This window comes from Siniperca chuatsi, linkage group LG8 (assembly GCF_020085105.1).
Source record: "Siniperca chuatsi isolate FFG_IHB_CAS linkage group LG8, ASM2008510v1, whole genome shotgun sequence".
Classification (NCBI taxonomy): Eukaryota; Metazoa; Chordata; class Actinopteri; order Centrarchiformes; family Sinipercidae; genus Siniperca; species Siniperca chuatsi.
In genome coordinates, this window is record NC_058049.1 from 22124925 (window position 1) to 22148386 (window position 23462).

The 23462-nt window shown below is 39.5% G+C and overlaps 1 protein-coding gene across 3 annotated transcripts in view; it reads left to right on the plus strand.

Moving 5' to 3' along the window:
* The window catches only part of tenm1 (teneurin transmembrane protein 1), a 164862-nt gene that overhangs the window by 55168 nt on the left and 86232 nt on the right, over positions 1–23462 (plus strand). For all 3 annotated transcript variants that reach the window (XM_044204925.1, XM_044204928.1, XM_044204926.1), the window contains exon 6: positions 15612–15785. In XM_044204925.1, the coding sequence (XP_044060860.1) occupies positions 15612–15785 (174 nt within the window). The remainder of the gene's footprint in view (positions 1–15611; positions 15786–23462) is intronic.

Sequence of the window (23462 nt, forward strand, 5' to 3'; positions counted from 1 at the left end):
TCAAAAAAGAATCAATAAAAAGTACAGAAACAAACTCCAACAGGGATTTTTATACAAAATGTAGCAGACATCAAAGGGTAAAAAAACAGGGGAACAAAAAAAGCAACAAAAAAAGAGAGAATATCGATAGGGATCAAAGTAGGACTGCTGAAAACGTTACACTCTTACTTTGAAGGAGTTGGCTCTTAAAACAGCAGGTAATGTATTCCAAATGTGACCCTCTGTAGGATATTCTAAATTGTAAATTAGCTGTCCTGGACCAAAGCGCACAAAACTGGCAATTATTCCGTGATGAATACACACATACAGTAAGTACTAACTCATTCACTGTTTTTCTGTCTCTCTCTATCTCTCTCTCACACACACACACACACACCTTATTATGTTTTTACCTGTTTCAGCCTTGTTGTTTTTATTATATTAATCAATCCAGGTTTGTTTTAGCTTATGACCTTACTGTGCTTTATATAATGTTTATGTATTTTTTATTGGTTTATACAATTTTTAACTTTATCTAATTTTTCATTTGTTTTAAGGTGCGGTCCTATTACTTAACTCCCTCTTTTTATTTTTATCACATTAGTAGCAGTATTGCTACTTTTACTTGAGTAAAGGATCTGAATACTTTACCATTGACTATATGCAGATATAGTCAGTGGAGAAATATAATATAATAATATATATATAATATAAACGCAGCATATTTCTGAGCCACTCATGGTGGCAGATTAACTCCAGTTGTTATGATTGATACTAATTAGATTAGAAATAATTTGGATCTTTAAAATCAAGAAAGTTTCTGGAGTTGTTCTTCAGTCTGGAAGATCATCAGCAGAGTTTGTCAAAGTCAGACACCAAATTTATTCATCGATCCCCTCCGATTGCACCAATTCCCTGTTCATCCTCAACCTTGGCCCGGCCCTCCACCTCAGCACATCGTCTCCCCTCCACCGCCCCAAGTGCAGATATCCCAACCCTCCACCCAGCCGGTTCATTTCCCTCCTGTGGTGGTGCTCAAGGTCACGCTGGAGCAGGCGGGGGTTCGCATTAATCACACACACACACATCACAGACAGACATCATACACACGCGCACGTTGGCGAATCCATGCAGATTAATCCCCAGGCTGAACCATGCTATTCCATTAATGTCTCGGCCCCGGTAATTAGTGCATTAGTGAGGAGTGTGAGTGATGACTTGGAGACGACATCACCTTTTAATTGGTGTCATGCTCCACTCCTGCTTGGCAATGATCGATCTCCATGTTGACCATCACCATGGCAACTGCACCAAGATGTATGGGATGTAAGCACAGATGATATGTTAGCCTGTAAATCAAAGATATTCAAATAGCAAGATTAAAGTGGTCATGGACTTAATGTCTTTGTCTAGGGGAGAGGTTGAGACACAGGCCACCAGATGATTAGGTTCTCTCATTACATAATGATTCAGTAATTTTAATGAATTAATTAACAGCCACTGACAGGAAGAGAAAAAAAATATCCCCCAGTAGTTTTGTGCTTTTTCATCTTCATCAAATAATAGCCCTGCTGACCTTTGCTGTATTTATTGATTTGGAATCTGTCTCCCATTAAATCAGGTTCTTAATGAAAATTAATTACTATTATCATAAATATGATAATAAGAAAGAGAAGAAATAACATTCAGTGTTTAAAATATGGTAATGAATTAGCCTTTATTCCAAATATAATCAGCTCCTGCAGGCTATTCTACTGTAGCAGTTGTTATATTTTGCCTATTTATCATTATTTTCGTATTGAACACGTTTCTCACTAAATAACAATAGATTTTTGGTTTTGTTTTCTTTTTTTCATGTATGAAACTGGCTTGCTGTGACTTGCTACTTTTCTTTGTCTCATATAATAGTAAGGTAAATATGGTCAGACAAAAAGCAATTTGATGGCATTATCTTGGGCTTAAGAAACTGTAATTTGCATCTTTTACTATTTTCTGACATTTTATAGACCAATTGATTAAGGGATTGACCAAGGAAATTATAGTTAGATAATAAAAATGTCATTAGTTGCAACCCTACATGTAAGTATTCGCATTAATAGCCACAACTTGTCCCAAATCTTTCTTTATCCTGCAATAGGTAACTCCATCAGTGTGATACTGCAGATACTGCTAACTGAATCAAGACATTTGCAACATTTAAAAGAAATATGACATATTCCTTTACAGTCGTGCCAAGCTGGAGCCCATTTCAGCCCCAACATTTCAGAATGCTTCCCCCACTTGGTGAAAATCATCTTAACGCAGCTGTTACATTTGGCTGAATCTTCATCTTTTCTCATGATGCTCAGCCAAACTTTACACTGCTTGCCGCAGTCATCCATGGTTCAGCATGAAACTGAGCTAGTAACTGATCTCACATGCTAAGTGGAAGCACAGAATGACCAGCAGTGTAACATCGAGGTCCTTGCAGCAGATCTCGAACACTTGATGTAGCTCTTAATAATTCAAAAATACATGACATTGATGATTTGTAACAAATCCTCATATTTTTTTGACAGTTTGGAACCAGTTCTTAATATTATATTATATTATTATTATAAATTATTGGCAATCCTTAAAGATCTTATGTGACTTGTTTATTAATTTGAGGAAAAGTAACCCAGCAAATAATGAGGCACTAATATTATATCTCAAATTAAGGTTTCCAATTAGCACAACAATAGGACGATGCATGATTGCAGAGATAATGCTGTGCCTAAGTGATTGCAGCGAATGCCCCCTGTTGTGATTAGCTAAGGCAGTCCTCTCTTTCTTTACTGCCCTCTTTCCTCTCCTCCCATACCCCCTGGTGTTGCAGGGGCTGTGAATAGCTTTGTTAATTTGTTTATCTCCCAACGTACCCCTCCCTCCTGCAGTCGTAGCTTGTTATTAAGCATAACACGGCCATCAGATATGAGGAGCAGGCATTATGATAGCGAACGGGGCATTTAAGGAGAGATAGAGGACAGATTAAGATTGCATCTATAATCTTGAAGAATATTGCTACTGACAACACTACTAGTAGCTAATTTTCTATTCCAGACCTCATTTAAGTTCTGCCTCTTTAAAAACCTGCCTTCTATTGCTCTATCATGCTGTTAAAAAAACAGCTAATTAGAGTATTTTCTGCATTAATGAATGTCTTGCTGTTTTAAACAGTTACAATACTCAGTTGTTGAATCAAATATGAGGAGAGGGCGGGATGTGTCAGTTATGAAAGATAATCATCTCTATGGCAACAGGGAGAAGCTACTGATGCAAGTGAAATGAGGAAGTCAGCAGCACCCCGCAATCAAATAATCACCTCCAAATCACATTTTAGTCATAGGGACAAAGACAGTGTACACTTTAGGCCAAGATCTTCTTTATGATTCTGTTTTGCAATACAGTACATGCTGCTTCAGGGGACCTGATGGTTCCATAAAGAACCAAATGACTCATTAGTGGCTTTAAATGAATTACTTTCACGCTATTTCTTTCAGTAAATCTACTTTCACAGTTTGATGGCAATTCAAAGCATCTGCCTTAAAAGTTAGCCATTATTCGCAGGGGTCAAACTCAGTACAGTCTCCAGCTGAACTCAAGAAAAAAGATAGCGTGTCTGTGTGTTTATCAGAGTTACAACTAATGATTATGTCTATTAAAAATAAATCTGCAGCTTGTTTTCTTGATTTGGTTTCCCAGAGCCTAAGGTGATGCCTTCAAATGTCTTGTTTTGTCAAACAAACAGTCCAAAACCCGAAGATAATTCTGTTTACAAGAATATAAGACAAAACAGCACATCCATTTTGGAAGCTGGAACCAGCAAATGTTTGGCATTTTTGCTTGAAAAATTAATTGATTATCAAAATAATTGCATTTATTTTCTTTCGACCTATTAATCGATTAATCGACTATTTGTTTCAGTTTTAATGTTTATGTATGTGTAGCCTACAATAGTGCTGAAATGATTTGTGAATTAATGACAAACTAATTGACAACAAATTTGATCAATTAACCATGTGAGTAATTCATAAAGCAAAAATGTCAAACATTTTCTGCTTTCAGATTCTTAAATGTGATAATTTACTGTTTGCCACCTGGGCTCTGGTTTGGAAAAATTGGAAATTCTATTTCATCAATTAATTTAAAAAAGCTCAACAAGGGAATTGATTATGAAAATAATCTTTAATTGCAGCCCTACTTACCAAATAACAAACTATGCTCTTGGTGGCTAGAACTGAATAAGAACTCTTAAGTCGCTCCCACTTGATCTGGATTTCTCCTCCAAACGTCCTAGCAGGCCTTGTCTGTCTCAGCGCCGGGCTGATTACAGCTTATCATAAATTAAGTGCTTGTGCTATTCTATGTTGTTGACCACCTTGGCTAAAAAGTTGGAAAATTCCAACTGGAAGCTGAGGTGCGCATTTTTCAAACCATGCATTTCTCCAAGAAGACATATACTCTGACACACACTCACATTTAACAACAATATGTCATAGGTCAGGAAAGCTTAGTAGAGGTGTTAAGGCTATAAGGATCTATGGAGATCTTGGAGAATCGTTATTAGACAGGATTCCTTCTGGGGTTTTTTCATTTTAGCCCTCCATTTCCTACAAGCACAGAACTACATTAGGCATCCTCAAATTCTGTGCTCTTATAAACATGCAGGCAGAGCTAAAAACAAATGCTAAAGCTAAAGGTAGCAACAAAGCTAACCTTAGCAAATTATATCTAATAAGCTACCTACTGCTGTTGAATCATTTTTATGTGAGTCAAAATGTGTGACCACAGATGGCACAGGCGTTACACGATGAGAAGGGTAACGCTGCTGCATCTGCTATCACATTCTGACAGTCACACAAGAGGTTATGGTGTAAACACTGGGGTTGCCATGTTTGCTACAGCCTGCTCTCACTATTGCTGTGCTAATGTGAGCCAAAAAGAGTGCACCTACTGGCTATTAACATTGATGGATTATAAATCATCTTGTCGATCATTAACCACATTGTGAGGATGACAAAAGATTTGTGACAATATTTAACATGTTTGATGTGAAAAAACTCAAAAAAAGACTATTAATGAAAAACTTAGAAAAGCAGTGACAGGAGCAACATAATTTTACTCCAAATTTCAAATTTGTCACTGAAAGCTTTTTTCTAGAACAATATTAGTTGTACTGCCCCAAAGCTGCAGGTGGCCCTCAAAAGACCTATGCTAAATAGTTCTGTCTGTTCTGTCTCTTCCAACTGGCGCCCCCTTGATAGGATGCAAAGGGTTCAGTCCGCAACTAACAACCAACACTTGACCGATCTTAACGTGGCTATTTAGCTAACCGTGTCGATGATGTTGCTTTACTGTGAAGCAAATTTTACTGTGCTTCGATTTTTAGTGTGTGGGGGGGTGAGGGAGGGAAACAATTGTGACCTGTGATTGGTGGTTCATCACACTGGCTCACACACATGCAGTTCATTTAGCTGTGTTTCAGGCATACTGCTGGTCGGTTGACTGAACCTTGCATAACTAGCAGGTGTTGTGAACTGGAGAGCTGCAGCTGATGAAAGTAGCTGAGGAAAGTAGCTGATGCCTGCTCAAAGAGTTGCTAGATGTGTTGCTCAGGCTCGTTTTTGAAATGAAAGCGCTCAAGGGCTGTGAAAAGTTGCTACATCCTAGTAACAAAGTTGCTAAGTTGTAAACACGGACGAGTGTAACTTAGAGTTGGGGTTGGATGCAGGCTGAATTTATAGCGGTAGTGTGATAATGTTATCAGATGGTATGTCCACTTTATACTAAGTGTATAACGTGAAAAACTTTAGTACATTACCATAGAGAGGGCAGCAGCAGGTCCCCTACCATTTAATGAAGTCTGGTGAAGACATGGTGTGACAAGGTGAGCTTATAAAAGATACAGACTATTCACTGTTTAGACAAGGTAGTTGACCTTTTATTAGGGAATACAATATGCCTACATCCTGTCTCAGATATAGTTGAGTTATTGTCAAAGGAGACTTTTACAACAGATTTAGACTCAACAGAGTCAAAATCACTCAATAGAATCATTCAAAAAGGCCAGCAGTTTTACTGGAATAGGCCTTTTTCTCAAAAGATATTTTGACTTGCAGCTGACTTCCATTTAGCATGTTTATTGTGGATGCTGGCTCACTATCACTTTGTCATGGCTTACTGGGACATTTGAATGGAATGGAGCCTTCATTAATGTTGTTAGTAACACCTGTACTTTTCCTGCTATGACAAGTCAAAATGTCTGCTGTGAAAAAAGCCTACTGTCTTCAGCACAACCAGCGTCCTTGGTCAGCCGTTTAGAAATAATATTCCTGGCTATTCTGTGTCCCTACAGTGATACTGCTTTTGTGCGTACAGCATTGTGGACTGAGGTATATAAGGGAACTATTTTCATTAGGTAGTGCTGGGCAAGGTCTGTCGCAGTATTTTTGTGTATCACAATATTTGATATAAACTGTATATTGTACTGAGAAATTGTAGATAAAAAAGAGATGTTTATTTTGGGGTAATGTAGCAAATTAAATACCTGACAACTCAAAGTACTTCATCACATCCAAAAAAAATCATATCCAGAATTGTCAGAAAGCAATCACGCTCATTGATTTGCAATATTGCCCACAGCATTACAATATGGAATAGCTTCCATGATATAAATAGTCTGGCCAAATGTAGACAATAGGGCTGCACCTAACGAGATTTTTTTTTATTGATTAATCTAATGATTATTTCTTCGATTAATATAACGACTAATTTATTCTATTTTATTATTCTAAAGATTTATTTTTATTATTACTTTATTATATACTACTTTAATCTGCTCCCCCCCCACACACACACACACCTACATCTCTCGTCTCTGCACACACACACACACCGGCTTCTTTCTGTTTCTCTCTCTCCGTATGTGTCTGCACTGCTGACTTTATTCGTCAGCAGTATGTTTTATAAATTCGCCCAAAAAACACAACTCCCGTTTTGGATTTTTTCAAATATTCCTTCGAAATAGAGGTGAAAACATATGAATATTGGTCGGTCCAGTGAGAGAAAGAGCTTTACCCTTTTTCCTTTTAGTTAAAGTCAAAAGCAAATCAGGACTGATGTGCTGTAATTTTTAGAAACTTTGCAACTAGAGAGTAACTTGGTGAGAAAGTAGCAATTATATCAGAAATAAGACAGTATAATGTATATATTTTATCAAATCATAAGTAAGATTCAGTCTTAATGTGTAAAGGAATTATGGAAATGTCCCAACAGAAAGATGGGATGTAAAACTCAGTAAAACTCATTGGCATCATTTTTCAATGTACCAATGGAAAGGTCAAAGAAGCAAAGACTTTGAACAAATCCATGTGGAAGCAAAGACCTGCCCAAAATAAAAGGATAGTCCAAGTCTAAATTGGAAAAGCTCAAATGTGTTGATTCACTCTGCTGAAGATGTATTACTTTTATTCAGTATGAACTGTGTCCCATATGCCATCAGACAGCACAATCTGCAGGCCACCACACACATACTTTACTGTGCTTTGTGATGGCTGTACTGAGTAGGATACAAATGCTGAATTCCTGAAGCTATAGGTAGGTGGTATACAGCACAAGTCCAGACAATATGAAGAATGCAACATTGTGGAAACAACACTAATGATAAATATGATGGTCTGCAATTATAATTGCAATGCATTCATTAGCTTGTATCAACTTTGTATAGTAATAATAATCTCAGTGGAGTGAACAGTCTGTAAAGTGGGGGTTGCAGTCTGTTCTGATAGCAGGTGGTGGGCAGTTGGCCAGAGATTGTGTACAGAGGTAAAGTCAGAGGGTCAGCTGAGTCCGGTGATGGCTGTCGGGATGAAGCTGTTGAGGTGTTGATTTGGCCTGGTGCTAATGAAATGTTACCTTCTCCCAAAGGAAAGTTTTGAACAGGTGTTTGTCTGGGATCTGGGCGATCTTCTTCATTGTGCAGCTCTGTCAAGGAGGGCAACTGGCAACCAATTATCTACTCAGCAATGCTGAGTGGGTAAGATTGGCTGCTACAACTTGTTTACAGTTGGGCCTGGAAACTAGAACCCTTTCTATTAGGAGTGTACCGGCTCAGCACAGTTCACTTGGACACAAAAGCGCTGTCACACACAGTGCCTCAAATCACAGTACACTAATGCTGCGTGTTCTGCACTGTGTATTGGCTTTATTCTCCTTTTCTCAACAGATGTTTTTAATCTGTTAATTATAGCTCACTCTGAGAGGACTTACACCTTTGTGTCACTAGTGTCTGCATTTAGGCCTGTGTCTGTTTTAGGGGGTGTATGTGAGTATATATATGTACAATTTCATTATTTCATTCTTTTCAGTTTCTAGTTTTCAAAAAAGAAAAAAGGTACTTCATTTGTTTCTATTTTGATTGTTACACCAGATTTTAAAAATCAGTAACAGAAATATGCTATGTACCATTTGCATTTTGTATTTTCCATTTATTGGTTGTTGTTTTTTTGTTCCATTTATTGTTTTTTTTTTGTTTTTTACAAATTTTGAATGACTGGTGCATCACCAGCAGCATATTTATGTTTCCTCCTCATTTTTTCTCTTCACTTTCTATTAATGTAAGCATTTTCTAAGCTTGTTCACTGTAAACCTTTGTGTGGTTCAGCATTCTTATAGCAAAAAAAAACAAACAACATATATTGGGTGCATGGGAACAGATGTTGGTATTTTCTGTGAAAATCTGTATAAAACAAAAACAATAAGCATTACACACATGTGTATCTGAGTCCAAATGTATGTGTGTGTAAGCGTGTGCATGAACGTGAAGGTGCGTACGTGACTTTGTGATTGGGATTGTGTGTGTGTGTGTGTGTGTGTGTATGCTCCTCACCCCAAGCTTCTTTCAGCCAGCTGCTTCATGCCTCATTGGGGTCTATATTGATTGGTCCAGTTTCTCTTTGTTTTCAGTCCTCTATTTTGGTCGTCTGATGCAGCTCTAAGAAACCCGCTGGCCTTTGCTAAAACTGCCCTAACAGCTACAGAAGCCTTTGGTAAAATTGCTTTAAATGGCTAGACAGACTCTGGTCAGAAAGTTCTGAATGGCGAGAGAGCCCTTTGGTAAAATGTCTCCAGAAGGTCAGAGAGGCTGCAATGAAATAGCCTCAATAGCTCTAATAGTTCACTGGACAAGTACATGCTTACACACATGCACACGGACGTGCAAAGCAACTCACACGCTCTTTTTTTTTCTTTCTCATTCTCTCTATGACATTCTCTCACTCACACACACATAACTGCACTCACACGCCCACGCAGAAACACAGGGATTGAGCTGTATGTGACTATGAGCGGCAGTTGTGAGTCGATGTTTGTCGGCAGTGTTTTAGCTCTCAGTGGTGGTTGATGGTGGCTGCCGGAGGGGAATCTAACATGGCGCCGATCCCTGCTCATTTAACACTATTCTGTCTGTTGTAACATGACTCAGCTTTCAGAAAAGGACCACATCAGTAAGACAGCGAGTGGGAGACAGACAGGGAGAGTGGGGGACTCTGACAGAAAGGGAGAGGGGGCGTGATTAGAAATGAAAAACAACAGAGAAATGCATGAAGCAGAAAGCTGGGATCTGTTCGACTTGGTGTACCGTCGCTACCGTGACTAACTAGATGACAGTGACAGCAAGTTTTACTGGGAAATAAACACCAGGATATATACAGCAAATCTAATCATTCAAGATGTGAGAAGTGTGTCACCACCTCCGCTCTTCCTTTATCCCTCTTTCCGTCATTTTATCCCTTTATCCAAACAGGACTTCCCATTCCAGATTAGCAAGGTCACAACGATGATGAGTCCTGAGGTTTATACCAGTCAAGACATTGCTCTGCTTCTGCTCACACACACACACCCACACACATATACACATTTTCACACAAGCAAATGTCAGCAGACACACACTTAAACAGTCATGACAGTGGTATTAGTAGCTTTCAAGGGGTTGTTGGAGGGGAGTAAGAAAAACACTTAAGCATCTCTTGTCTGTCAGAGTGGAGCGAGGGCCAACAGGCGAAAAGAGCAGAAGGGCAGGCAGACCCCCAGGCTCTCAGTCTTTACTCTAACGTTGACTTAGAAACAGATTTGTTTTATTGGCTCTGAAGTCCCTCTCCTTCACTCTCCTTCACACTTGTTTCCCCCATTTGTCTCTCTCCTTTCTGACTCCCCTCCGTCCCTCTCCCTGTGTTTTTTTATCTGCCTCTGCCCTTCTTTCTCTCTCTGCCTTTCTTTCTCCCATCCCTCAGAAGTTGTGGCTTAGCTAGAGGCTGACACAGCCATGCAGAACTTGGATGAGAAATTGCTTTTACTGTACATGCTAAACTACACACTAAATCGAATGACTGATGCTCTTGAAAGTGTTTGCTGCAGGGCAAAGCCAGCTGTAGTCTTTGGTTGTCAGACGGAATATAGTTGGTGGATAGCTATGTGTATGAGCGAAAAGAACTTGGCAATCAGGTCTGGGAGTGTTTCCGCTTGTGCGAGAGTATTGATAAATCATTTTTAACTGACTGCAGTGCTACCTTGGCTGTAATGGTTATCGATAAGACAGTATATTCATAGTCAATCTCACCCATTGTGTCCTGCAGCCCAACCCAGCACTGTTACAAACACCAGATAACTGCATGTAGGGTAACGCAGGCATTAAACAGGAATGCACACACGCTCACATATACACACACTCACACAATTTTCTTTCTCTGTCTCCCTTCCACTCTTTCTCCCACCACAAGTGTGAAATCTAATCATCACTGGGGCCCACAATCATTTCTATCTAATCTGGAGACACACACATGCCTGACAACAACAATAGCAGCAACTGCGGCATCAACTGCAAGCTTGCATTATCGGTGCTTCTCAGCTCAACTAGTCTGCTTTTAAAACCTGCCTATCTGGAAATAATGGTGGAGAGAATTTAGTGGTTCAGGGTTGCCATTTATTGCAATCACAATACAGATACGGCATCCGTATGTCCTTGCATTCCAGCTGTTAATGTACAACAGCTGTAATGGAGTGGTTGTTATCTCTGCAGCCTTGCTCACTTTATCCACAAATTTCCACCAGCTTGGATTCGTCTGTTCTGTTATTTCTCTCCATGGTAGTTTAAGTAGTCCTGAAAAAGCCATATCAAGCACCTCTTTCTCTTACTCCTGAACTGTCTCAGTCTCTCCCTACACCCTGCGCTGTTCTCTTCAGCCTGCCACATCTTCTACGCACATCTCGGCGGGGTAGCAGTCAGCGATGGTACAGTACAGAACCCCCTCATAGCAGTGCCGTCCTATTACCTCTGGCAGTCATCTCACTGTCACACTGATCAATGATTCATGTGTGCGAGGGCCTCGGCCTGTTAGCTTGCTGCACTGCTGCTCGCTGTCTCCACTGAGCTGCCGCTGCCGCTCCCATTATAATGACTGGACTCGCTCGGAGTCTCTATCTAACGTGTGACGGTTATGTGCATTTTTGCAAGAGCATGAGAGAGAAAGATGGACACTGAGACAGAGCTGGATAGACAGACAGGAGGAGAAGAGAGTGAGAGTTCATGCTGAGCACATGCTGCTCGCATAACTGACTGCGTGCTGTGTCAAAGTGTGTTCCTGTGTCAAAGTGTGTGCCTGTGTGAGTGTGTATGTATTTTATGTGTCCACACAAAGGATAAAAAATATCAAATACTATAAGCAGTAGAGTTAAGAAGTGAGAGGAACAGCTGATTCCGGATGTATTTTTAACTGCTGTACATTCTCATTTTAAAATTTTCAAATGATGTTCGAAATGTTCCTTAACATAGAAACACAGGGCACACTGGGGACCATTGTGGGTTATACCCTGTTTCTCCTCTAGTTTCGTGTCTGTTTCTATACTATCAGCTGACCAATAAATATTTAAAAAAGGCCAAAAAGAAAAACAACAAACACCAGAGTTTCTTTAATAATTGAACAATACCCTGCTACTATATATGAATATATATGGGAAATATGAATATTTTGTTTCTTGCCAAGAGTGAGATGAGAAGATTGATACCACTTTCACTCACTTTAGAGGCTAGCTGTTTCCCCTCTTTTCAGCCTTTATGCTAAGCTAAGCTAACCAGCTGCTGGCAGTAGCTTCATATTTACCATACAGATATCAGAGTGATATTGCTCTTCTCCTTCTTTCTCCTTTTAGCAAATAAGCGTATTTCCCTAAAATGTCAAACTATTTCTTTAAACTGCTGAATGTGTAGGTTATTATGAAGTGTAAGCTTTAGCCTCTGTTCACTATAAGCTATGTACACAACAGAATCTTAAACTCGGTGGCTGGATGTTTCTTAATGAAATGCTACTTAGGAGCAACACTGGATTACCAAGGGAACAAAGTGGGCTCCAGGTTTTCTCTATGGCAATATATTATTGGAAATTCTGTAATTACTAATTTGTTTGGCAATTTGCACCACTGAAGTAAATTTAAAAACTGAAACAGTAAAGGCCCTAAGGTGGCTCCTGCATTTTTCCCCAATCTTTGGGCCATGTCTCATAGAGGGGCCCTGTGTCAAAACTAGTTTTAATACCTTTAATAGAAATAAAGAAATACATAAAAATATTGGTTGGTTTCCCCAGGACCCCCCAGTGGGTTTTTCCGGCCCTGCTTGGGAGTTGTAATTGACTTCTCTCCTTACATTTGTACACACATTTGATATACACAGATTTGTACATTTGACCTTTTATCAAACTAGATGTATACTAATACAGTTGGTCATTTGAAAAAAAATGAATGTCCACTCACTAGCATTTTTGCGAGCACATATCTTATGACAACAGAGCAAACTATCTATTGAGTAAGTGGACCGTGGGTTAGGATTATTTTGTCAAACTATGTTTCTAAGGTCAAGAATAAACTTTCACGCTCAGCAGTTGCTCGTCTTTTGTACTGATTTAAATGTCCAAAACCACTCCAACTTTAACTGTATCCCCGAATTTAAACCTAAATTTAAACCCTACTCATGTCCTTGCCTGTGGCTCCATAAGTACTCAATTTTTAAATACCCAGAATTAATGTGGTTAAGGGAACAACAACAAATGTGTCATCAATAGTCTTAATATTGCTGTGAGGACATCAGGTCCTCAAAAGTACAAGAGCATACACGCAAACTTGCACTCTCCACCACCATCCTCTCCTCATCACATTACCAGGTCCTTATCCCTCCACGCTTCAGCATGTGTGTGTGTGTGTGCTCTGTGACTCTAGGTGCTAAGTGTTCTAGCAAAAGGTCAACAGCCATAAAACAAGAGAGTGAGAGAGACAGAGAGAGAGACGCTGATGAGCAGGAGCAGGAGAAGTAGGGTCTGAGGGGCTTTTGAGGAGGGATGGCGTGGTGAAGAGGAGAAGATAGGAGAGCTGGTGAGGACTGTCGCGGCAGAGTCATTACTGGAGGAGTGGGTAACACTTGGCTAACGGAGGTGTGTGGGGGCACCGGAGAACAAGGAGAGAAAGAAAAGCAATTCAGATGAGAGGACGTGAGGAGAGAATGGTGCATGCGAGATTGAATGGTGGAAATACTAAATGTATCAGTTTGGGAATAACTTGTCATCCCTCACTGAGCACTCTTACAGACTAATTTATGAAACTATGATAGGTTGTTCCACTCCACTGCTTAATATAATGCAGTACAAACAGCGATGATGCATACAAACCTACATTTGTAGGTGCAACACTATATTTCATGTTTAATTTCGAATAGAAGAGAGTTGATAATGGGCTGTAGTTTAAAGGAAATCTCTGCAGGATTGTCTCTAAATCTATCATTGTTAAATAAAATGTGGGTTACAGTCAGTGTGTTTTTCTGTGAGTTTCTCTCTACCTGCCTGTTATTTTCCCCCACCTGTCTGCTAAAGATGGAGTACTTACAGTAACAGACATCCAGAAGGGATTTTGCTGGAAACTAAACCCATGAAATTGAATGTACAAGGCAGATCATTTGGGTTACTGTTTGTCATACTTTTTTTCCAGCATCAGAATGAGTCATCACAACTAATTTCACAGCGACGCGTTAATGAGAAAATCCCCCACACTGCATCTTTCAAAATGAAAATAAGAAAACTACAGTGAAGGGAAAAAAAGATATTTTAAAATGAGTGACTCGTACCCACACTGACGTGAAGAATCTGTGCGTGTCCATGTCTGGTCTCATCACAGGCTGACAGTTCAATTAGTCTGAAGTAAATGATGCATGACGTCAACCTCATGGCCCTAGTAATCGTCAGTGTTCTGCTTTGAAGAGCTTATATTGTGCATGAGTAGATAGCTAAACCAACAGTGGTTAGGGCTAGTCAGAAGTTGAATTGTTGGAATGTATGATTTGCTGATCCCCCATAGCTGATCCTCATAGGTTTGCTGTATTTTTCAGAGAAAATTTGTATTTTTTTTCCTGTGCATCTGCAACAGAAAGTGACTGCAAATGTCTTTGAACTATCTGGAGTTTTAATTAGGTATTCCTCATCAGCTGGGGATCAAGTGTGGGTGAGCGTGTACGTGTGTGTGTGTGAATTACATGAGAATAGCAGGTACATTTAGGCAATTGTGCGAGCGTGCTGTACCTGTGTGATTGTGTTAGTCATGCTGTATAATTGTGGATTTGTTTTTCTAAGCAGCCATTTTGTGCGAGCGTTAGCAAGCGCGTGTCAAGTGCTTTTTCTGGGTGTTGGCAATCAGCAAACAGAAGACAGACAGTGAAGATGTTTGAAGTTGTTAGAAGTTCCTTACCTTGATCTGCATGCAGCAGCCATCCTCTGACTGCCACCAGCGCATAGTAACTTTGTGATTTGAGTCTTTGCTTTTGTTTGATGTTCCGAATGTGTCACCGGAGAAAAAACCCGCAATGATTTATTTCATTTGCTTTGTTCTTCATATCAGCAAAGGCACATTATCTTTTTAGATTCTACTAAGAAGTAAAAAAAAAACAAAAACTAAAGCAGTGTTGGAGTACAATATCACATGAATGGGACCTGATGATTGGTCAGAGCAAGGTAAATGTTTTACTGAACATTTTATTGACAGCCTTGCCAGACACTAATTAATTTCCTTAATGGGCAGGTGTTAGTTGTTTTTATTTAACAGCATGCTGGATTGTTGTCCTAGTAAACAGTTTTATGAGTGGGAGGGGGAATCCAGTATCCTCCCATACCCTTTGTTGTTTAAATGGCCCATATGGATTGTGAATCGGCAGCAGCTTTCAAAGCATCATTAGTCATGCATAAAAGACTGTGTTAGCGCTTTAATACCAGCCCTGGGCTCAGGCTCTGAAGATCTGCGTTAATTGCCCACCTCTGCCACGTTCTGTGTTCATGTACACATGTGTATGTGCATATACTGGACGTGTGTGTTTGTGAGAGCTTATGTGTGTGGGTGTTCTTTGTGTATTTCCTAATTGTCCACTGCCTTGCCGGGCACTAATAAGCACATAAACTGAGTGAGAGTTCTAAGATGGGCATTAAAGAAGATTCAGACACACCCCTTCGCATGCCTTGAATAATGATCTTTTCTATCTGCTTTTCCTCTCCCTTTGGCTGTCACTGTGTGTGTGTATGTGTATATAGCGGTCCACCTGTTAGGGCTGACCTGGCATCTGCGGCACGGCGAGAGCCAGCTGTATGAGAACGGCCTGACTTCGGCAGACCATCAACAGGAGGACCACAGCAAAACCAGACCTACCAGCTCCATCCACCTGCTGGACACACTCAACCCTGAAAACACACACGCCGGTGACAGAGGTGAGCCATATATACACCATAATAACAGATGTTAGCACTCAGCTATTGACAGGATTTGCCTGTCAGTAACAACAAAACAAATGTAACACATTCATTTGTTATTTAGGAGATATTAAATGTATTGAATGAACACTAGCTTAAAGCATTTCACTTAATTTTACTGCTTTGCCACTTTTATTTTGTATTTTTGTGACATTTTAAAAACAATAAGGCAAGTGTGCAGTTAAACCACTGGGGTGTTTCATAAAGCAAGATTAACAGTTAAACCAGGTTAATTTCATTAAGTCTGGCTTATTTTCAGGAAATTTGTTTCATGAAGGGGATTTAAATAAGTCTTCACCATCTTGAAAACTTATCCCTCAAGACTAGCCTGGTCCTGGTTAGGCTAGTTTTTAGGCTAAACTTCACATCAGGCTTTAACCAGTGTTACTATCAATCTGACAGACAGAAACAGTGTCTTCTCCAAAGTTCCTACATGAAGGTTCCTTTTTGCCTCTGCATTGTGAACATGAGTCAATTTTTAGTGCATGTGAAATTTATCACATTTTGACATGGGCTGCACATACTTAAGTAAAATCTGATGTTTTTAACGGGGGGGGACTTATTATAAAAAAGACATTTTACATTACTAACACAGACTTGAACCCTAGATGTAATGTTTGCTAGCAAAGCACTGCAACAACTAGAGCTAACTATATATATATATATATAATACATGCTGCTCTGTGGCTGTGACAAGTAGCTGTGATTTTCTCGACTGTTAATTGTTAATTGATGCCAAAGGTCTGCGTTCCAAATTCATGAAATAAACCAGATCTGATGTAGTCTGCTCACATTAGCTACAAGTAGGCTTTATAAAACAAGCTTTTCAAAAGAATCTCTGCTTTTCTGAGCCACATTTATACCCCTAGGCCAAGTCTGTACATGTACCAGAGTTTACACTAAACTTTTTTTTGGAAGGCCAATATGGCTGTTAATATTCCGTAATTCCAGCCATATAGAACAACTACCAGCCATATACCATAAAACTTCAATTAATAGCCTGGGCTTTTATTTGCTTCAGTCACTGAACTCAACCTGCCTATATCTGGGACAGGCCTTTAATTCCCTTCACACAAAACTTTTGCTCAGCAAAGATGAGAAATACTATCAAATTGTATATTTAACCCAGTATGAGTATTACTTGTATAAAAATTAGGATATCGAATTGAATAACATATATCAATTATGAATCATTCATTTAATCTAGCTCTGAGAGACACCACATCTAGGCCAATCTCATGCACACACTCACACAGAGAAAGAGAGAGAGAGAGTGCGAGAAAGACCCGTATCAAAATATCGCTAGCCTACCTTGGAAAGGATGAAAGCTGAAGGTTACTGTAGTTATTTCAACTTGAATGAATTTTCATGAAAAACCGTTTTGATTCTTTTGATCAGTGGACCCTTACAGACCAAAGGAATATAAATAATCGCGAAAAGGACACATATTCAGACTTTATGACCGCTTCAAAGTAGGGAAGCGACACTTTTTTTCATCTCTCTTGTTTACCATGCCGGTAAATCTGAATGAATTGGTTTCCGTAAAATGAACTGAACGATTGAATTGTGAAGAATTTAACTGATGTAATGATGTGTAGCATGTCCATAATGACAAAAGTTTAAATATTTATATTTGCGATCTAAGCTGCTTAGAACTAGCTCAAGTGGGCAACCCAGCGGGTTTTAAGAGGTTTTATGCATCGAAAGAACTTCTATAAAAACCAGACCTGGTATCCAATTGAGACCTGCGTTTATTTGTCAAAACTTGTAGCCACACCTGGCCAGTAAAAGGGACTTAGTGTTTAATTGGGGCTCGGCTTTGAATTGAAGTTTTAAGGTAATAGCTAACATTTAAACAGCAATACACAAAAAATACAAACCCTATGATCCGACAAATGTATTTTTTTAAAAGTAGTCAGCAGAATGAACTTCACAAACTTTGCGAACTGAGCATATAGGCTACAACAATAAAATAAAACAAATAGCCTTGCTAATAAATAAATAAAGACATTAGCCTACAGTAAATGTATGTCTCTTTGCATTCCAAGCCCGTTGAATTAAATAACTTAGCATAACTAACAATATGCCAGCTAATGTAAACCCTGACATGTACACACTGAGAAAGGCCAGCTTAAATACATACATGTCACATACTATTCTAATTTCTATACCTTTCTTAGAATATTCATGTCATTGTCCTCCTTTTTTTCTATTTCTGCACACTTAATGAAATAGAAATCCTGCAAGGACACTCAAACAAGTGATTAAAATAGTAGTAAGACTAGACAATACTCCTGAAATGTAAATACGGACATTTAAACATTATGATTGGAACATGCTGAGACTGACTCTATATCCATTGGCATGAATTCCAATCAAATTCTTTTGCATTACGACTCTGGCTTGCATACCTAACACATTCAGCACAATGAATGTTTCAATACGATAGAGAGACATCAGTCCAAAGATCAGCCTTGAACTGATTACTCATTTATTAGAAAGGTAAGGTAATTGGTTAATCATGTTCCCTCTTAGCCAGTCCGTGACTGGAATAGCTTTTCTCCACTCGGCCATCTCTCAACTAGCCAGAGGAATTACTAACACCAATTTAACCCCATGACATGGGACATTAATTGTGAGTGTTCCAGGTCATGAAGTCAGGCAGGACACAGCAACCTTCACGCTTAGACTCTGATGGATATTACATTGGATGCTGTTGGAGCCCATGTTCAGCACTTATACAGAGAATGTGTTAGCCAAACTGCAACCCGCTGCAGTTTAGGCAACCTGGGACATCCCTAAAGCAACTATTCTTGATGAATCCTCACATTCTCAGGATTAACACTCTCATCAGTAGCTAAATCCTCCGATAGAGCGTGCAGGGGTCATGGAATTCACTTCCGAGTGTTGCGTCACAACAATCTATTGTTTCAACTCCTATTGCTTTATATGCTTGATGAAAGCCGAGAAATCAAAATGGGCAAAGCTAAGCCGTTGATGCAGGGGCCTCAGATTAATAAAATTGGCACAGTGGAGGTGGTCCCCATGCAGAGGAGGGCCAGAGAGATTAGAGATTAGACTGTAATCCAGTGTGGCAGATTATCACGCTCATCCTGCTGTACCCATCACCTCTCACACCAAGAGACCACACAATCCCCTAGATTACACAGCGAAGGATGGTGAGAGGAGGCTGCGGGGAGTGGAAATGGTAAAAACATGACACGGTAGGGAGAGAGAAGAGTTAGAGTGATGGGAGGAAAGAAGAATGATTGATGGATACCATTCTACTTGAAGGATGTTTGAGATATCCACCAAAAAAGTGGCAACAAGCTAAATAATTACATTACAATACAGTTTTCATGAAACAACTTGTTAGCCATTTCAGCCATGACTCTTGTTTATTGTTGTCTATTTTTGTCTTCACTTTTCTGTCTGTGTTGTTTTAATCTTGTTTTGTGAAGAACTTTGGGCTGCATGTTTGTATGAAAGGTGCTATATAAATAAAGTTGAGTTGAGTTGTCTACAAAACAAAGAAACCAAGCGGCAAAATGTTCTTTTTTATTTTGGAATAAATGATTTTATTCTTGATGCACTGCTATAACCACAAGTAACAACATAACTGTGGGAGCATAAAGATAGCTGAGGAGACTGATTGGAGGATAGTTATCAGTTTCTCCTTTTTTCTGATATAAACTGATGACACAGTAGGGAGAGATGAAATGAGCTTGGCAGAAGGTAGTAATCTTCTTGTATTCTTGTTCGTGTATTTTTAGTGTTGTTGTTTTTATGTCAACTTCAATGCCATAAAGATAGGCTCTCTGTTTGATTTGTTGCCTCGAAATCAGGATCCGGAGCAGCAGAATTCTAATCTACCTTACAAAGCAGCTTGCAGCACAGTACTAGATACTAATTGACATATTGTGTCATCTGCGTATGGCTAGTGTCTTGTCAAGCCGTGTGTGCTGTGTTTTATGTTCTTCGTGCTATCTCTCCTGCAGTTTCCAGAGATCACCAGGAGCCCTTCTTAGTCCTCCACACATAAAAGCCTCTCTAATTAGTGCTACATTAATTGCCACTCACCCCATGATAATCAACCTCAGGCTGATGTGCGTGCGTGAAAGCACATGCACTAACACTCCATCTTTCTCTTCTCTGTTCTCTATTTCTATATTTGACATGCATGCGTACAAGCATGTGGACATGCCAGCACACACACGCACACACACGGAAATACTTCTGGTGCAGATGAAAGCAGAAGTGCCCAGAAAATACATTTTCTGTCAGTGGATTCCCTGACTTAATGAAGTACACTGGAGTTTGAGAATAATATTTCACTCAACGTGGAACCCTGGAGATATTAACGACATGAAATGATACAAACTGACATACAGTAGATCGGCATAATGCCTCATTATAATGCAAAGATGATGAAACGTGGAGCTCGTGGAATGCCATCTGAGCCTATGCGATGATTGTATAAACCACTGTATGAAAGGAGAGTTAGTACTGAATTGTTTTCACTCTATCTGATGGTGTAGTTGGAAATGGTGTGTAGATGGATGGAATGTGACACAGACAGAGAGGAGGGCTGTTAAAGAGCACATCAATATTCTAGACTGCGTGCAGAGAGAGTGGAGGCTGAGCACTGTGTATGTGAAGAAAAAAGTGTGTGCATATTGCATGCATGTATGTGGGGAAAAGGAGATATGTCTGTGCGAGAGATGAGTGTTTACATGTGCGTGCGTGCTTGTGCATGTGTGCAAATGCTGATGGACTGGTCCCTGTTACACTGGTCTCATTTCTTTTCTGATGCTGGGATACGATCTCAGGATGTAACACACACACACCCACATATGCACAGACACACACACAAAGAAAGTATAGATCATTTAGTGAACCCCCTGCTTGAGCGCCTCAAGTTGAGAAAGCCTGACAGCGGCAACATTTCTGTCTGTTACTCAAAACATCTTATCCAAAGAAATTAAACATAATTTCAAGCTGCAGTCAGTATTTACAGTGTAGATTACACATTTTATGAAGAGCAGAGGGCTTTGTAGTACTCACTCTTGACATTTGAGAGTAGTAGATTGATGTCTTAGGCTCTGACATCAAAGGCAAAAAAATAAAAAATCAAAGTCAATTTTTATCTTCTTGGTAAACAGACTAGAACTTCATTTTTGATTTGAAAATATTACTTTCACCACAATGTGGCCAAACAGGTTAAACAGGGTTTGGGGGTACTTGTACTGTATATTTTATGCTACTTCATGCTGCTACACTACAATTCAGAGTAAAATATTACTTATATATATCTTCTTTTCCTTTCAGCTGTTCCCTTTCAGGGGTCGCCACAGCGAATCATGTGCCTCCATCTAACCCTGTCCTCTGCGTCCTCTTCACTCACACCAATTAACTTCATGTCCTCTCTCACTACATCCATAAATCTCATCTTTGGTCTTCCTCTAGACCTCCTGCCTGGCAGCTCCAACCTCAGCATCCTTCTACCAATATATTCACAGTCTCTCCTCTGAACATGTCCAAACCACCTCAATTTGGCCTCTCTGACTTTATCTCCGAAACATCTAACATGAGCTGTCCCTCTGATGTACTCATTCCTGATCCTGTCCATCCTCGTCACTCCCAAAGAGAACCTCAACATCTTAAGCTCTGCTACCTCCAGCTCTGCCTCTTGTCTTTTCTTCAGTGCCACTGTCTCTAAGCTGTACAACATCGCTGGTCTCACCACCGTCTTGAGCACCTTTCATTATTATACTGTATATTATATAATGTTTGATTAAAAACACAAGCGTAGAAAATACAACAAACTGTTATAGATTGAAACATCTAACAGTATATAAAGTACTTGTACTGCTACAACATTAAAATGCTATTCATACGTTGATGCATCAGTATTAACAATCTAATAATGTAGCATTTAATAATATATCACTCACAGCGGCCATTTCTCTGCATAATAAGTATGTTTGCTTGGAAACGTACATTTTGCTGATTACACTTCTGTGCTTTTACTTGAGCTTGATTTTAAAGGCATGTCTTTATTTGTAATTTGAGTTATTTGAGTATTTTGTATTTTGTTTTGGTACTTTTATTTAAGGTTGGGGTCCCAAAATAAATCTGAGAGGTCACAAAGATTAAAAGAATTACAAAGAAAAACATATTTTTGTTAATCAGTTCTGCTCATTTTTTCTAACTTTTCTATAATTTTCTAAGTGGCAGAACTAAAGAACTAAAGCAGAACTTCTAATCTAAGAAGGAAAATTCTCTCTGTGGTCAAACTGCTCACAGGTCATGACCACACTAAGGCATCACATTACTTGCAATAAGGGGTCGTGAGTAGACACTCATTTCTTATAAGGGGTCACAAGCCAAAAAGGATCGGAAGCACTGCTCTACAACATTAAACATTCATGACTAAGTAAGCAACGATCAAAGCTAACAAAAACATCTTTAGGTATTATTTATTAAGCATCTAGCACTCAAAAACTCAGCTAATTTGCTTCATCAGGACTGTGTGAGTGTGCTTTGATCAGATTTGATTGACAGTGACAAAACAACCCCATAACTGTCATTACATTCTGATTTAAATGTTGCTAAATCATTATTGGTTACGTTTTTCTAACTGACCCCCACCCGCCTTAAGACCAGTAAGAAGAGCAAAGTGAGATGATTGAGAAAATACGTTTTCAGGGCCCTTCAGTAGAGAAGAGAAGTATTGGCTGCTAAGAGTCTAAAAAAATAATGGACTTTGCTCGATTAAATGAGTAGCATGGCTATCTTGTGAGCTCTGGTTTGCTCCTTCCAGGCCTCTGCCCATACTAGATTACTACAAGCTTAGTAGAGGGCAATAAAAAAAAACACAAGGGCTTTATCTATGTGTCAATTTATACAACACATATTACATGTGTAACAATGTAAGTGTCATGGAGTGAATGGATTTGTGAACAGACAGACTTGTCCGTCACAGACGTAGCCCGAGGCCTGATGGTGGAAGGTGAGGACGAGAGAGTAATGGAAGGCCCCAAGGCCAAGAGCATTATGTTCTCCTGACTCTGACTGACACTCATTAGGCTGCACAGTGGAGAGAGGAGGCTGAAAGCTTATTAAGCCAACTGCTCAAAAGGCCCTTAATTGAATCCAAGTAATTATAGAGACCTTGCCCATTGTGATATTTTTATTCATCCTGCGGCAAACTCAATCTCTCTTGCATTTGGAACACTATTAATGTTGTCTGCACCAATGTGTGTGAGATCCACACACAGGCCTATGCTTTAATATCGACTAACACTCGCGCACATACACTCACACAGTTCCGGTCCCTCCAGACATGTCCTGTCACCAAGACCCCGGCTGCACTTTTAGTCTGTTCTCTGCTTCATTAGAATCTAAGGGATAATAACATTAATTGCAAAGACAGTTTAGTTCCTTTGAAAATAGATTACAGGTGTAATTGTTTTACCTGAATAACCCGCAGGCAAGAGAAATTAATTAGACCTTGTGTCCTAAGTCCTAATGTAGCTCATCTCTTTCGTTGGCCTGGCACACACACACTACACACACAAAACACTCAGAGACACACGCCAGACAGACAGACAGACGGACAAATGTGCAGACAAA